At 37.8% G+C, this 17,069-nt stretch overlaps 1 protein-coding gene across 6 annotated transcripts in view; it reads left to right on the forward strand.

The window, feature by feature from the left end:
- Mctp1 (multiple C2 and transmembrane domain containing 1) overlaps nucleotides 1–17,069 on the forward strand; it is a 564,452-nt gene that overhangs the window by 311,113 nt on the left and 236,270 nt on the right. For all 6 annotated transcript variants that reach the window (XM_060383587.1, XM_060383590.1, XM_060383588.1 and 3 more), the window contains exon 4: nucleotides 10,706–10,785. In XM_060383587.1, coding sequence (XP_060239570.1) covers nucleotides 10,706–10,785 — 80 coding nt within the window. The remainder of the gene's footprint in view (nucleotides 1–10,705; nucleotides 10,786–17,069) is intronic.

Here is a 17,069-nt window from a genome sequence, read left to right on the forward strand (position 1 = left end):
TCTTTGTCTTTCAAACCACTTATCCACGATGGCCTTGTGCCTCAGAGTGGGCAAAAATGACACTATTCAGAAGTCTCTTAGTCTTCATACTTTGCTGGGTTCTGATCTGCCTTAACTGTTGTCCACTGCCAAGTGAGACTTATCTGATCTGACTAAAGCTGAAAGAGGCACTAGAAATAAATAATATAAATATAAATATAGATATAGATATTTAGAAGGCAGTTTAACTACATGTCCATATAGCAAAGCATCAAGTCCATTGCTCCACATGGTTTGAAACTTCCCTAACCATTTGCTTTTGACCTGGCTTACAGTATCAGGCACTGATCCCTCTGACTGAGAAGGCCTCAGATCTAACCAGAGAGCTGCCACTGTTGCATCAGTGGGCATATCTTGTCTGGTATGTTGTATTGTAGCTCTCAGGGTTTACCTCTCAGTTACATCATTGATGACTTTCCCCTAAAAGCTTGCATAGCACCTTCTGGCACTGTGTGTGCTCATAAACAGGGAGAAAGCTTCCAGCTCAGTTCTAGCTTGATTTCACTGCATTCTGAATCTAAAGTGTGTGTTATCTTTGGCGATAGGCTTGTATTGTCCTGTTTTTCTGGGCAGCCAAGAGCAGTGTCAATATACTGTATTGTTTGGGGAGCCTCTGGGGTCCCTGAGCCAACAAATCATAGGAAGGAAGATATCTCTTACTTAGTGTTATGATTTAGGTTTAATAACCGGTTTTTCTTAGAATAGTGTGACTAAAGAACATTCACTATTTTACTGAAAAAAAAATAGAAATAAAACAAAAATGCATGATTTTGTATGCTTTTGATTAATGGGCAAAAAAAACTGTGAAATGATCAAGTCTCTGGAAGCTAAATCTGCAGGCATACCTTCATCACTACAGATGCCATTTATTGACGACTGTGCTGAATGCTATTATGGTAGTTCTCATGTAACTCTAGAAATAATTGTACTCATTCCTATTGTATAGACCAGTGCAAGCCAGAGAAACTAAGGTTTTGCTTAGTCTGTCCTGCAGCTAAATACTATACCTTCTTTTTTTCACTAATATGACCAATTTCAATGATTACAATTAGATTTGTAGTGTTTGGGTTTAATTGTTGCAATCTTTTAAATTAATTAATTATCCTTTAAAAATGTGAAGGTTGTCTTGAAACTGGCAATGTAAAAGCGAGTATTGAACATAGTTTGTGGTAGAACTTTGTTTTTTGAATCAGATTATTTCTTGAAATGGTTAAATCTTTAAAATTGTAACTAGGTTAGAGCTATTAAATAACCTTAACTTGTTTTCAGATTATGTTGAAATTTAATATATTGATATATATTTTATGCAAAAAAATAAATAAGTTATAAACATATACATTATAAACATATCACAAAGTTAATCTAAGTAATTATCATGCATTGAATATAAACCATGTGAATTATTTAATATTATTTAATGGATATAAATTTCTTAATCTATCACTTGTATAACTCAAGCATTATGCACAATAATAGGAAATGATAAACCTGGGAGACAGACAACTTTGTCCCATTGCATATATTCCTTTTCCTGGTACAAATTTCCAGAGAAATGTTGACCATATTTGTCAGTGTTGAGCCAGGATATCAAGCAAGGCAAGATCAGAAAAGGTGAGACATGGAGAAACAGGGCCACTTACTATTTGCAGACAGTGGTAAAGGCCAAGAAAGCAGAATAGTAAGGCAACAAAGCAGCCTACATATATACAACACAATGAAAAACAATCCAAAAAGAAATCCCAAAGAAAGTGAGAGCAGAAGCTGAAGAACTAGAAGCTTCTTCCTCCACTAGGGAGAGCCCAACTTTCCTGAGTATGAGCATGTCTTAGCTGTGCAAAACAAGATAACCGACACTTCCAGAAGATTGAGTACAAATGAATACATGAAAGAAGCGCTGTATTTTTTCGTTTAACTTTTGGTTGAGCTCAAGAGTAACTCAGCAGTTAAAAAAAACCCTGAGATTGATTCCAGGTAATTACATCAGGTGGATTCTAACACCAGGTGCCTGTAACTCCAGCTCCACAGGGTTGACATCATCTTCTGGCACCTTGTGACACATACAGGTGGCATGCAAACATGCTCACATACACACATCTACATAAGATAAAATATTTTCTAAACTGGCAAAGATGATGGTAAAAACAATTCTTACCCACTGCTGCTGGAAATGTAAGCTATTTCAAGCCATTGTGGAAATCAGTGTAGAGGTTTCTCAAAAAGCAATGGGTAGAACTATATACCATATAATTCGGCTGCACTGTTCTGGGAATGCACCCAATGTATAGTCTGGAGACACCTGCACATGCATTTTCATTGTAACACTATTCACACAGCCAAGTTATGTCAGTTTCAGTGTCTATCAATAGGTGATGGAATCAGAAGTTCAAAAGGCCCCCTGAGCACCCAAAGGCCACACTAGTTGGAAGATCCGAGAGGAAACAGAAACCACAGAACAAAACAACCATCCAACAAAGATAAATTCAGAACTCAGAACTTAGACCTATATTCATCCCAAAGCCAGATGCCTAGAGACCAAGGTAACATGTCACCACCACATCCCAGCCATCCCACTCAGCAAACCCTGACTATTCTAACACAGCTGAAGCTCAAAAAGACCTTAAAACCAACTTTATGGAGATGGTAGAGACCCTTAAAGATGAAATTAATAAATCTCTTAAATAAATTGAGAGAAAGAAAAGAAAAAAAAAGGAAGAAATGAAAAAAAAAATGCTTAAAGAAAGCCAAGAAAATACATTTGCAGGAAATGAATAAAACTGTTCAAGATCTGAAAAGAGAAGTTGAAGCAATAAAGAAAATGCAAATGGACAGAATTCTGAAAATGTAAAATCTAGGCAGGCAAACAGGAGCTACAGATATAAGCCTCACCATCAGAAAACAAGAGATGGAAGAGAGACTCGGCTGTTGAAGATACAATAGAAGAAATAGATACAGCAGTCAAAGAAAATGCTAAATATAAACAAACTGATTCAAAATGTCCATGATCATCTGGAGGTATCTCCATCCCTGCTCTCAAGCTGTACTACAGGGAAACAGTAATAAAAACTGCATGGTATTGGCATAGAAACAGAAAGGAGGATCAATGGAACCGCATAGAAGACCCAGAAATAAATCCACACACCTATGAATACTCAATATTTGACAAAGAAGCCAAATCCATTCAATGGAAAAAAGACAGCATCTTCAACAAATGGTGCTGGACCAACTGGATGTCTACATGCAGAAAAATGAAAATAGATCCATATTTATCACCCTGCACAAAACTAAAGTCAAAGTGGATCAAGGACCTCAACATAAAACCAGCTACCCTAAATCAATTGGAAAAAAAAGTGGGGAACAGCCTAGAACTCATTGGCACAGGAGACAACTTCCTGAACAGAATACCAACAGCACAGGCTCTAAGAACAACAATCAATAAATGGGACCTCATGAAACTGAAAAGTTTCTGTAAAGCAAAGGACACCGTCATCAAAACAAAACGACTGCCTACAGATTGGGAAAGAATCTTCACTAACCCTTTATCTGACAGAGGACTAATATCCAGTATATACAAAGAACTAAAGAAGCTGAAAAGCAGCAAACCAAGTGGGGAACAGAGCTAAACAGAGAATTCTCGACAGAGGAATATCGAATGGCAGAAAAACACTTAAAGAAATGCTCATCCTCATTAGCCATCAGGGAAATGCAAATCAAAACGACCCTGAGATATCACCTTACACCCATCAGAATGGCCAAGATGAAAAACTCAAGCGACAACACATGCTGGAGAGGTTGTGGAGAAAGGGCAACCCTCCTCCACTGCTGGTGGGAATGTAAACTGGTACAACCACTCTGGAAAGCTATCTGGCGCTTTCTAAGACAATTAGGAATAGTGCTTCCTCAAGACCCAGCTATACCACTGCTAGGTATATACCCAAAGTTCGTTCAAGTACACAAAAGGGATACTTGCTCAACCATGTTTATAGCAGCTTTATTTGTAATAGCCAGAACCTGGAAACAACCCAGATGTCCATCAACAGAGGAATGGGTAAAGAAATTGTGGTATTTTTACACAATGGAATACTACAATCAAAAAGGAGGAAATCATGAAATTTGCAGGCAAATGGTGGGATCTAGAAAAGATCATTCTGAGTGAAATATCTCAGAAGGAGAAAGACAAACATGGGATATACTCACTTATATAGACCTATAAGATATGATAAACATAATGAAATCTATACACCTAAAAAAGATAATCAATTGAGCGGACATGGGGTAAGATGATCAATCCTCATTTAGAAAGACAGATGGGATGTGCATCGAACGTATGACAGGAGTCTACTGAGCACATCTGAAAGACTCTAACTAGCAGTGTTTTCAAAGCAAAGACTCATGACCAAACCTTTGGCAGAGTACAGGGAATCATAAGAAAGAAGGGGAGTTCGTCTGATGGGGAAAGGATAGGAGCTCCACAAGGACCAAATATATCTGGGCACAGGGTCTTTTCTGAGACTGACATTCAACCAAGGACCATGTATGGATATAACCTAGAACCTCCACTCAGATGTAGCCTGTGGTAGCTCAGTAACCAATTGGTTTCCCAAAGTGAGGGGAACAAGGACTATTTCTAACAGGAACTCAATGACTGGCTCTTTGGTCTCCCCACCACCGAAGGGAGGAGCAGTCCTGTTAGGCCACAGAGGAGGGCTTTGCAGCTAGTCCTGAAGATACCTGATAAAACAGGATCAGATGAATGGGGAGGAGGTTCCCCCCTATCAGTGGAGTTGGAAAGGGGCACGGTGGAGATGAGGGAGGGGGGGGACTGGGAGGGAATGAGGGATGGGGACACGGCTGGGATACAGAGTTAATAAAATGTAACTGATAAAAAAAATAATAATAATAAAATAAAAAAACCAAACAAACAAACAAAAAAACCAAAATGTCCATGAAATCTTAGACATTATGAAAAGACCTAAGAATAATGGCGATACAAGAAGATTCCCAACTCAAAGACCCAGAAAATATTTTTAACAATATCATAATGTGAATTTTTTCTATCCTAAAGAAGAAGATGCCTATAAAGGTACAAAAAGCTTACATAACATCAAATAAATTGGATCATAAAAGAAAGTCATCTTGCCACATAGCAGTCAAAATACTAAATCTAAAGAAGAAAGAAAGAATATTAAAGTTGCAAGGAAAAAAGACCAAGTAACATATAAAAGAAGACTTTTAGAATTACACCTAACTTCTCAATGGAGAGTCTAAAAACCAGAAGGGTCTGGACAGATGTCTTACAGACTCTAAGAAACTAAGACTACTATACCCACCACAACTTTCAGTCGCCATAGATGGAGAAATAAGATATTCTATGATGAAGTCAATTTTAAGAAAATATCTATGTACAAATCCAGCCCTACCGAAGTTACTAGAAGGAAAATTCCAACCCAAGCAAGTTAACTACACCCATGAAAACACAGGAAAAAAAATAATCTCAGACAAACAAAACCCGAAGAAGAGAAACACACACAACACCACCATCACCACCACCAATAACAACAACATAATAAGAAATAAAACAGTAATTAACAATCATTGGTCATTGATAGCTCTCAGTATTATTGGATTCAGTTCCCCAACAAAATGACACAGAAGAACAGAATGGATGTGAAAATAGGATTCATCCTTCTGCTGCATACAAATATATATACCTCAAAAGCAAAGATACACATTACCTCAGAATAGTGATTTGGAAAAATATTTTCCAAGCAAATGGACCTAAGAAATAAGCCAGTGTAGCCATTCTAATATACAACAAAATAGACTTCAAACCAAAGTTACTCAAAAGAGATGGGAAAGGACAATTCATACTAATCAAAAGAAAAATCCCACCAAGATGATTTTTCAGTTCTTAATATCTATGCCCCAAAGTTTAGATCACCCACATCTGTAGAAGAAGCATTACTAAAGCACTTTAGTTGGAGCACAAGACAAGGACTTCAAAATAGCAACAATGAATATGTTCAAAGACCTTAAAGAGGACCCTCACACACTGGTAGTGGAGACTTCAATACCTGACTCTGACCAACAGACAGGTCATCGATCCAAACCAAACAGAGAAATACTGGAGCTAACAGATGTTTTAAGCCAAATGGACCTCACGGGTATCTATAGAGCATGTCACTAAAATTGGGACTAGGAGAAGGCTGTCTACTTTCTCCATATCTAGTCAATATAGTGCATGAAGCTCTAGCTAGGGCAATAAGAAAACTAAAGGAGATCAAGGGGACACAAATTGGAAAGGAAGAAGTTAAAGTAGCGTTATTAGCAGACGATGTATGAAATACATAAGTGACTCTAAAAATTCTAACAGGAAACTTCTACAGCTGATAAACACTTTCAGCATAGTGGTGAGATACAACATTAACTGAAAAGAAAAAAAATCTGTAGCACTCATTTATACAAATGACAAATGGACTAAGAAACAAATCAGAGAAATAACACCCTTCACAATAGCCACAAATAATATAAAATACCTTGGGGTAACTCAACAAACAAGTGAAAAACTTGTAGGATAAAAACTTCAAGTCTTTGAAGAAAAAAATTGAAGAAAATATCAGAAGATGGGAAGATCTCCTATCTCCTATGCTCTTGGATCGTTAGGTTAACACAATAAAAATGGCCATCCTATCAAAAGCAGTCTACAGATTCAGTGCAATCCCCATCAGTGGCTGAGCAGTATTCCAGTTGTAGTGGCACACGCTGATAGCATTTGCTGAAGAATTGAGAATTCATTGCTCATTATAGAATACTTATTGTTTTAAATTAATTTGAAAATAATCAAAGGCATCACCAAGCAAGTATCTACCTAATGACACCTACTGTTTTCAACTCACAGAATGGAGCTACCTTGATAGACAGGGTCATATGAAATTATCTATTTAATTCCCAATGCTTCCCTCAGGGTGGGGTGCCCAAGTCAGGTATGTTGAATTTAAACATGTTCTATTATTGAAACTCAAAACAATGTTTGAATCTCGCTTATTCCTAGCCTTCAAATTTGATGATAAATAAATGTTTTTGAAATGTTTTAATCTGAAAAATACAAACTATTTTGCTAACAATATTTTGCTAACTGTGAAATTTGCTTAAAATTTTAAATCAGTGTATTTTAGAGCATGGTGTAACTTATAGTAATTGCTAAGTAAATATTAATTTTTCTTGTTGATTCTGTACTGAGACATTTTTTCCTATTTTATTCCCTCTCCTATACTCTATACTAAGATACACCCAGAGGAATGTTCCCTCCAACAAATAAATTTGTAGAACTCAGACCCAAGTAGCATAGCTAATGATTTCAATAATGAATGGACTCTAATGTTTCCATTTTTTCATGTTTATGTTTTTTTCTGATTTATAGGGAACTGAGAACTAAAGTAAATATTTAATATTCCAACAGTATCGAGACTCTGACCATTACAGTAAAGAGTTTGGGCGGAAAATAATCCGGTTGAGAGGAAGCCTAGAAATAAAGTCGCTGTATTGCTTTCCATCTTGTGTGATGTCACTTTATCTCGTCCCCACGCTTACAAGCTTGAGAACTACAAAATTACGCGATTTCATGAGAAATTTTCCTAATGTTTTTATGTTATAAAAGCACTGCCGCGGCCACCTGCAGATAGAGAAGTGTCACATATGCTAAAGGTACGCAGGGTATTGATATGATGTGCCAGGGGGAGACAGCACAAGCTCAGAAGCGTGATTGATCTGCTGCGGAGGTTCACTGCTTTCCACAGTGAACGCACTCTGAAAGTTGTCTGTAAATCATTCGACTGCAAACTGAATACAAGAAACATTAGGGATACTCCAACTACTTAAATAAATCCCCCCTGACTCTTCAAATCTGAGAATCTTTTTGTAAGGTGAAGTAAATGTCCTTTTGCGTAAAAATCAGCTTCTTGTACATTTAGTTGTGCTGTTTTTACTTGAAGCACAGCTGTACTAGGTGAAAATGCTAGCAGCCTCAGGAATGCTGTGCCTGGTGCTCCCTCTGTTGAGCTGACTGGTAAGGCAAGGGCTAGATAGAAAATGCTGGGCTACCTAATCCCCTCTGGATCATTCCGTCTCATTACTAAAGTGGCTTGTAGACCTGGGCGTCCACTCAGAAAGTCTTATCCTTTTATATTCGTTTATTCTAGTACTCAAATGTTTTCTGTTTTAAAAGATTCGGCAACATAGCTCTAAACTTCTGGATAGCTTTATGGTTTGATATTTCGTTTCACAAGTTTTCCCAAATTTCCCTTTTTGTTGTTATTGTTGTTGCCCTGTTTAAAGCACATAAAAATGTAAAGTCAGCTTAAAAAAAAGAATTAAAAAACTGTAAAGACAAAATCTCAGGGTTGTTTTGATTTGCATTTCCCTAATGGCTAATGAGGTTGAGCATTTCTTTAAGTGCTTCTCTGCCATTTGATATTCCTCTACAGAGAGTTCTCTGTTTAGCTCTGTTCCCCATTTTTTAAGTGGATTACTTGGTTTGCTGCTTTTCAGCTTCTTTAGTTCTTTGTATATACTGGATATGAGTCCTCTGTCAGATAAAGGGTTGGTGAAGATTCTTTCCCAATCTGTAGGCAGTCGCTTTGTTTTGATGACGGTGTCCTTTGCTTTACAGAAGCTTTTCAGTTTCATGAGGTCCCATTTATTGATTGTTGCTCTCAGAGCTTACGCTGTTGGTGTTCTGTTCAGGAAGTTCTCTCCTGTACCAATGAGTTCTAGAGTATTCCCCACTTTTTTTTCTAGCCTATTTAATGTGTCTGGTTTTATGTTGAGATCTTTGATCCACTTGGACTTTAGTTTTGTGCAGGGTGATAAGTATGGATCTATTTGCATTTTTCTACATGTAGACATCCAGTTAGACCAGCATCATTTGTAAGCAGATGCTGAGCCTGATGACCAACTGTTGGGCAGAGTGAATGGAATTTTATGTAAGAAGTGGGAAATAGCAAGAGCTGGAGAGGACAGGAACTCCACAAGGAGAGCAACAGAACAAGAAAATTTGAACACAGGGAACTTCCCAGAGACTCATACTCCAACCAAGGACTATTCATGGAGATAACCTAGAACCCCTGCACAGATGTAGCCTATGGCAGTTTAGTGTCCAAGTGGGTTACATAGTGAAGGGAAGAGGGACTGCCTCTGACACAATCTGATTGGCCTGCTCTTTGATCACCTCCCGCGAGTGGGGAGCAGCCTTACCAGGCTGACACAGAAGAAGACAATGTAGCCATTCCTGATGTGATCTGATAGACTAAGATCAGAAGGAAGGAGAGGAGGACCCCCCCTATCAGTGGACTTGGGGAGGAGCATGCATGCAGAAAGGGGAGGAGGGGTGGGGTCGGGAGGGGAGGAGGGAGGGGCTTATGGGGGGATACAAAATGAATAAAGTGTAATTAATAATAATAATTAAAAAAGATTTCAAAAAAAACCTCTAAAGACAAAAATTACCTACTTTCTTGCTGAACATCTGTCTCCCTTTCTAAGCTATCAACATTAATGATGTTACTTGTGCTCACCACTGCTGTCTACTTAGTGTTTATATATTGCCTGGCACATTGTAACTATTTAGTCACTATCAGCTGAGAGAATATATGAGTTAGAAAATCACTAAGTGCTCAGAATTTGGCCAGTTCCCCTTTAGATACTTTTTTAGAAGAGTCTTACTGTCTAAGCATTTCTATTTCCCAGCATTCCTACTCTGACTTAATGGCATAGGCTTCTTTCTGATCGTTAAATGCTTTAATTCCTCTTGCTGCTTTCTCTGACTGGAGGGTCTTCCTTATATCGGTATGACGTTTATTCTTCTTTTCAATGGGAGCTATCCACAAAACACCTCATCAGAGTCTGTCTGCTCTCCTTGGTTACCGTAGCCCCATGTCACTTACTTCCTTGAGTGTCTACTGCACTCATCGTTGAACTGTATGTTATCTATGTATTTATTCACTATCCTAGCACTTAAGCCTGTGCCTCTAAATAGTGTGGACAGAGGAAGAAACATAGTCATTCTTTCTTTTTTATTTTATTTTTTAATTAGATTGTCCCCAATAATTGTATGCAAAAACCAAAAGTTAATTTAATGTTACCTTAGTATAACTTTTAAAAGTGCTTTAGCTTTAACACCTGTACTTTTATCTGTTTGTATGTCAGGATTAAATTGTTCTAAAATATCAAAGAATTTATTTTTAATGGCCTTAAACATACGAATAATAAATTGGAATCATGTTTTAACCACATAGCCCAATACAAAAGATCTACTTGTTGAGTCTCATACTAAATCACTTTAGTTCTAGTCTTGATAGCACTTCTATGATAATAAAAATTATTCTAAGCTGTGATTTCCATATTTTAAAATATCCATTATATTTTATTTGATTTTGTTACACCTTCTATAAAATTCCTATTGCTGATACAAATAGAATGATATAATAAATAATACTTAATGAAAATGTAGTTTACATGAATATTTTATAAAAAATCTAGCATTCCAAAGAACCACAAACAAATATCAAGAGATTACATTGTTTTGATAGGAGAGATAACCAGTTTTTATAATCAGTATGTTTCATTTAAATGTTTTCTAAAATTATTTTGAAATACTTTGTTTCTTTGGCCTTAGGTATTTGACTATGATTTCGGACTGCAAGATGACTTTATGGGCTCAGCTTTTCTCGATCTCACACAACTGGAGTTAAACAGGTAACTCTCAAAAGTTGTAACATTGTTAATGCCTCATTGTAGAACTGGCTTGTGTAAATCGGGAGCACCAGGCAGACCAGATTCCTATTGCTATCCTGTCCTTGCCAGCTGGGAACCTTCCATCTCACCACTGTTTCTCACATCCTCTTTCTCACTTCCAGTGTCATCCCTGACTTTCTCATTCAATAGTAACTATTCACTTAAAAAAACTATAGGATAATATTCCTGTTCCCTAGCACTATGCTACAAGAGAAAAGATACATTCCTTAATCTCAACAGTTTAGTTGGGATTTGGCATAAAGACCAATTATAACTTAAGAAGTAAGTTGCTGTATACTCTGCTTCACAAAGCAAATCTCTCACCCTTAAACCAAGATAGTAGAGCTAACTTTATCACCACAGTTTACTTTTTTTTTTTTAGCAGATTGCCATCTATATGTTATCAAGTAGCAGAGGTAGATTGGTTGTATTTGCTTAATTTCATTATCATGGCTTGATTGGCTGCAAATTATATCATCTTTATTAACATTATTCATTCCCAGCCCTCAACAATAGGTGTGTAGTTCTCAAAATGCAAGAAATGACTATATATACCACAGAATGAAAAGGTAGGCTTCAAAACAAAATCTTTGACAGTTGTAAATGGAATTCCTGTCTTGGATGACCCTGTTACATCAGATGACAGGGAAAAAGGAAAGTAGTGTCATGGGCCAGATCCTGTTTATGTACACACAGATAAATAGGTAACTGTATGTGGGAGAGCCTCTTTGTGTGCTACAGTAAGCTAACTTTGAGGGTAGGAGCAGCTCATTGGTGCTCCAAAGGCTAAATGACTGATCAGTCACTGACTGTTTTTGCATCAGGTGGAAAACATGAGCAGCCTTTGCTGTCTTCCTGCAGGTTGTAGATCCTAACACCGGCTCAACCTGAAGACAGAGATTAGATGGCTACTGGTGCTCCCCTCTTGAGAAAGTGTTCTGAGTGGTGGTGTCTGTGTTTCATTATCATGAGCATTGACACAAACTAAAATGGACTGTGCCATTATAGAAGACATTTGAGAAGACTGTCTCAAGGGCAACAATTACATTCTCTATAAACTTCTCTATTAAGTGTATGCAAATTATAACACTTAATCTTAAAGCATAAATTTCTCTTGATCCCTATTTAAAATAAGTCATTGGTAAAAAATAATTTTAAATGAAGAATTATAGAATTAAAGGAACTTAAAGAGATTATATGTAATCATGTCATGTATACTTTGGCGTGTTGCTTATTTTGTGTGATTAGGTTGCCACTACCATCCTCAGGCCATGTGCACATCAGACTATCACTTTGTGACCTCATAAACTGTTGGCCTCTGTATAAGTCGAGGATGCCAATAGATGACTATTAATAATAGCCATGGAAATGTGTCCTGCTATACATGTATAGGGTATCACCTTAAAAAAAATAATGAGCATCTAGTTTCATTCTTCTCCATGTAGCTATTCAGTTTGACCGACCAGAAAAAAACTCAGCATAGACGTGGAAGGCAGATGAGAAAACCCACTAGTAGAAGAGAAACTTGTATTTGATAGCTTCTGGGAGAGGAAAATCAATTTTCTTGAATGATAAAATCAGCCCAAGTTTATGGGTAACTATGTTTTACTATATATAGCCAATTATATGGTTATAATTATGTAGTTAACTATATGGTTTAGTTGACCATACAGTTATTACTATCTGGTTATACTTAACTAAATAAAAATGTGTTTCCATATTTGTGAACATTTATTAGCTAATAACTTGATAGCAATTTATGCATTAGAAGAATATAATTCTTATTAACCTGGATCTCAATGTTTTCTTTTTCTATTTTACTGTAGATATTTTCCTTCTTAGGAATATTATTCACATTAAAGTACATAAACATTTTAAGCTATAGAAAATAATAAGCATCTTATAAAGAACTATATATATTTTCAAAACTCTAAAGTGGTTCTAATTTTTTTTAATTTTTGAAATTTTAATTTAATTAAACATTTCATTCTTCTTTTTCCTCCCTCTGAACTCTCTTATATACTTCTCCCTGATTTCCTTCAAATTCATGATCTCTTTTTACACTAATTATTATTATATATATGCATTAGTATGAACATATATATTCCTAAATATAACTTGTTCCATACATATAATGCTACTTCTATGTATGTTTTCAGTTATGACTATTTGGCACTGGACAATCGATTGTTGTGCTCTTTCCTGAGGAAGGCCGCCTCTTCCTATCCCAGGTTTCCTCAGTTGCATATACATATTTCTTGTGTAGAGTTGAAACCTTGTGGATTACTTCTCTGTCCAGTTTGGCATGTTTATTGGTGTCATCTTTGTTCAGATCACATTTGGGTAATCATGTTGGTCAGAATTTATGGGTATAGCTTCTGATTTGGCTGAGATACTCAGTCTCACAACCAACTCTCTGATACAATGTCTCCTACAGTTTTTCCATTCCTCTTCCACAATGTTTACTGAGGATGTATCCATTGGAACTGGGCTCCACAGCTCTGCATTTAGATTGGTTGTGGTTTTCTGTAGTGACCTCCCTGTCTGTTGTGGAGAAGTTTTCTTGATTAGGAATTAAGACTATACGTATCTGTGTGAATGAGGAAAACCTTATAGATTATAGATCGTTAGGGATTGTGCTAGTTTAGTAAATTAGTGGTTGTAAATTTTCCTCTAATAATAGTGACTCACTAACACTGAGAAGTTAGCTAGGTTTTCAGTACCAGGCACACTCTCCTTCTTGTTGCATGAGTCTTCATTTTAATTACAAAGCTATTGGTTTCAGCCAAGCTGTGCATGCCACTACAGCACCCAGGGTTATTGTGCTGTGATAGCTGTTGATGTAGTTCACAGATGTCATGGCTGGGTAGGACTGTTGACTACCTCCCTCTTTTAGCTTGAATGGTGCCGTTTGGTTCTATCAAAGTTAGTCTTCAGAAAAGGGGGACTGTCAGGTCAATTTCCGTTCAGGGGCCCCTGTGCCCTGTGTCTGAAGTGCACAGAGTCTTCAGCAATAGGAACTTAACCTTCCACATTTTGAGGGAAACGAAGGGCAGTAGCAGCAGGTTGGTTTTGAAGTCTCTTAGGCCCTCCTGGCCAACTCCAAAGAGGGCTTATTATGTATGGTATTGCAGTTTTGCTAGGTGGGGTTTGGTTCTTAAAAGACTCACCGTCAGCCCAGATGAGAAAATTTCATCAAAACTATATATGTATATTTATATATGAAATAGATGATACATATAATTTATGTAATATAGTTTTTGTAAATAAATAATAATATGATTCTGTTAGACCCAATTTCCAGGGAGCCTAATTTTCAGGGAGACAGATGAAGGGAACTCGAGACTAAAATTGATGCAATTGCAAGAGGTTTATTCCAGCCATCGCGGGGTGTGGCTGCCTGCCCCTCACTCCCCCACACCCCCAAACCAGCAAGGAACAGCACCAAGAGACAGAAACCCCGGGTTTTTAAAGGAAAAAGCACGGGAGATACGGGGGGTTGAACTCTTGGCAATACTGGATTGGGTAGGATAGTTGACGTTTAAAATGATTGGTTCATTTTAGGCGTCCAAATCCAGTCAGTCCCGCCCCAGTTGCTAGGCAACTCTATCTCATCTGGACATTCCTCTGCAGTGGGGTGGAGATCTTTGGCATTCCTTTGCAACAGGGCGGGGTCTTGTCCCTTCTCTTTTCATATATGTCCTTCTGCTTTCTCAAAAAGTACTAGGAGAACTTAGTTTAACATGGGGTGTAGAATTTATAATGAAACCTGTAAAGCTAGCCTGTTCCTTTCAATTCCTTATGCTTTTTTTTAGACATCCTTTTTGCTATTTTACCCACCCTCTTTTTTCTGTATTAACCTTCCTTCCCCTTCCCTAAAGAAGTCCACTTTTCCCATTTCCCATATTGGAGTATTTGTATCATGCTATTCCCTTTACCCACCTCCCAGCTTTCTCTTCCCTGAAGAGTGTCCCCTTTTCCCATTTTCCTGATCAGATCAATTGTATCCTGCTTTTTTACCTCCCTGTTGCTCTCCAGCCCACCTATCCTGGCATGATTCTGTTTCAACTTCCTACTTCCTGTAGTTATCAGAGGCCATGTACTCACAGATGCAGAACCAGAAGCCACCACTACAAAAGAACATGTGATTTTTTTTTCTATCTGGCTGCTACCTCACTCAATATGCTCTTTTCTAGTTTTACCCATTTGCCTGAAATTTTCATAATTTTATTTTTCTTTACAGCTAAATAGTATTCAATAGTGAATATGTACTGCATTTTCATTATTCATTTGTTGGTTGTAGGACATGTAGGTTCTTTGTACTTCATACTATAATAAATAAAGCGATAATGAATATGGCTGAGCAAGAGTCTTCAGAGTTAGAATGTCAAGTCCTTCATGCATATCCCAAGAAGGGCAACAGCTGCGTGCTGTGATAGATTATTTTTGGCTTTCTGAGAATTTTCCACACTGACCATAATGGCTGCAAATGTTTACAATTTCATCAACAATGAATGAGGGTTTTCTTTTCCCCACACCCCTCTAACATTTGTTGTTTGTTGTTCCATTGATTTTTGCCATCCGAACTAGTATAAATTGAAATTTTAAAGTTGTTTTGCTCGCATTTTTCTAATTGCTAAGGATGATGATCATTTGGGGGGATATTTAGTCATTTAATCATCTCTTCTTTTGAAAACTCTGTTCAGGTCCCTGGCCCATTTTTCTAATGCATAATTTTCCTATTTATTTATTTGTTTGTTTATTTATTATTTTCAATTATTTTACAGCCTGATCCCAACCTCCTTCCTCCTCTCCTCCAAGTTCCACCCATAAACCCTCCTACCCCTTCTCCCTTCTTTTTCCTCTCAGAGATGATGACCTTTGCCTTGTAGAAGCATTTCAGCTTAATAAAGTCCCATTTATTAATTGTTGATCTTAGTGTCTGAGCTGTTGGTATTTTGTTTAGAAACTTGCCTCCTGTACCAATGAGTTCAAGGCTGTTGCTAACTTTCTCTTCTATTAGATTTAGAGTATCTGGTTTTATGTTAAGGTCTTTGATCCACTTGGATTTGAGTTTTGCATAGGGTGATAAATATGGATCTATTTGCATTTTTCTAGATGCAGATGTCCAAGTAGACCAGTACCATTTGTTGAAGATGCTGTCTTTTTTCCATTGCCTGGTTTTGGCTCCTTTGTAAAAAATCAGGTGTCTGTAAGTGTGTGGGTTTATTTCTGACTCTTCAATTTGGTTCCATTGATAAACCTGTCTGGTTTGTTTGTGGTTTTTTTTTTTTTTGGTTTTTGCCAGTACCATGTAGTTTTTATTACTATTGCTTTAAATCAGGGATGGTGATACCGCCAGAAGTTCTTTTATTGTACAGAATTGTTTCAGATATCCTGGGGTTTTATTTTTCTATATGAAGTTGAGGATTGCTCTTTCAAAGTCTGTAAAGAATTGTGTTGGAACTTTGGACAGAGTGCAGGGAATGCTATGAAAGAAGGGGGAGATAGTGGGACCTGGAGAGGACAGGAGCTCCACAAGGAAAGCAACAGAACTAAAATATCTAGGCACAGGGGTCTTTTCAGAAACTGATACTCCAACCAAAGACCATTCATGGAGATAACCTAGAACCCCTACTCAGATGTAGCCCATGTCAGCTCAGTATCCAAGTGAGTTCCCTTAAGGGGAACAGGGACTGTCTCTGACTCGAACTCAGTGGCTGGCTCTTTTATCACCTCCCCCTGAGGAGAGAGCAGCCTTGAATGGCTACAGAGGAAGACCATGCAGCCAGTCCTGATAAGACCTGATAAGCTAGTGTCAGATGGAAGGGGAGGAGAACCTCCTCTATCAGTGGACTAAGGGGGGGACTATAGGCAGAAAAGAGGGAGGGAGGGCAGGATTGGGAGGGAATGATGTGTGTGTTTGTGGGGTATGTGTGTGTGTGTGTGTGTGTGTGTATGTGTGTGTTTGCTTCCCTTCTTTGGTCTTGCTGTTGTGGAGTTATTTATTTTCTAGTCTTCAGGTAGGGTGTCTCTTTTAGGGGTTTTGTGGCCTGTGTTACTTCTGGGATTTGGGGTGCCCATGCTGCCTCTGGGCTCCCTAGAGCCACATGAACTCTGGGAAAGCACACAGAGTAGTGGGCCATAAAATGGAGGCCAGGGGCTGGGGTCTAGCCCATAGCTGTTGGGTGTGCTTTAAGTTGAACTGGTGTTACGGGGTGGAGTCTTAGCTGGGTCCCTAGTTC

The sequence above is a fragment of the Meriones unguiculatus genome, chromosome 5 (genome assembly GCF_030254825.1).
Source record: "Meriones unguiculatus strain TT.TT164.6M chromosome 5, Bangor_MerUng_6.1, whole genome shotgun sequence".
Lineage (NCBI taxonomy): Eukaryota > Metazoa > Chordata > Mammalia > Rodentia > Muridae > Meriones > Meriones unguiculatus.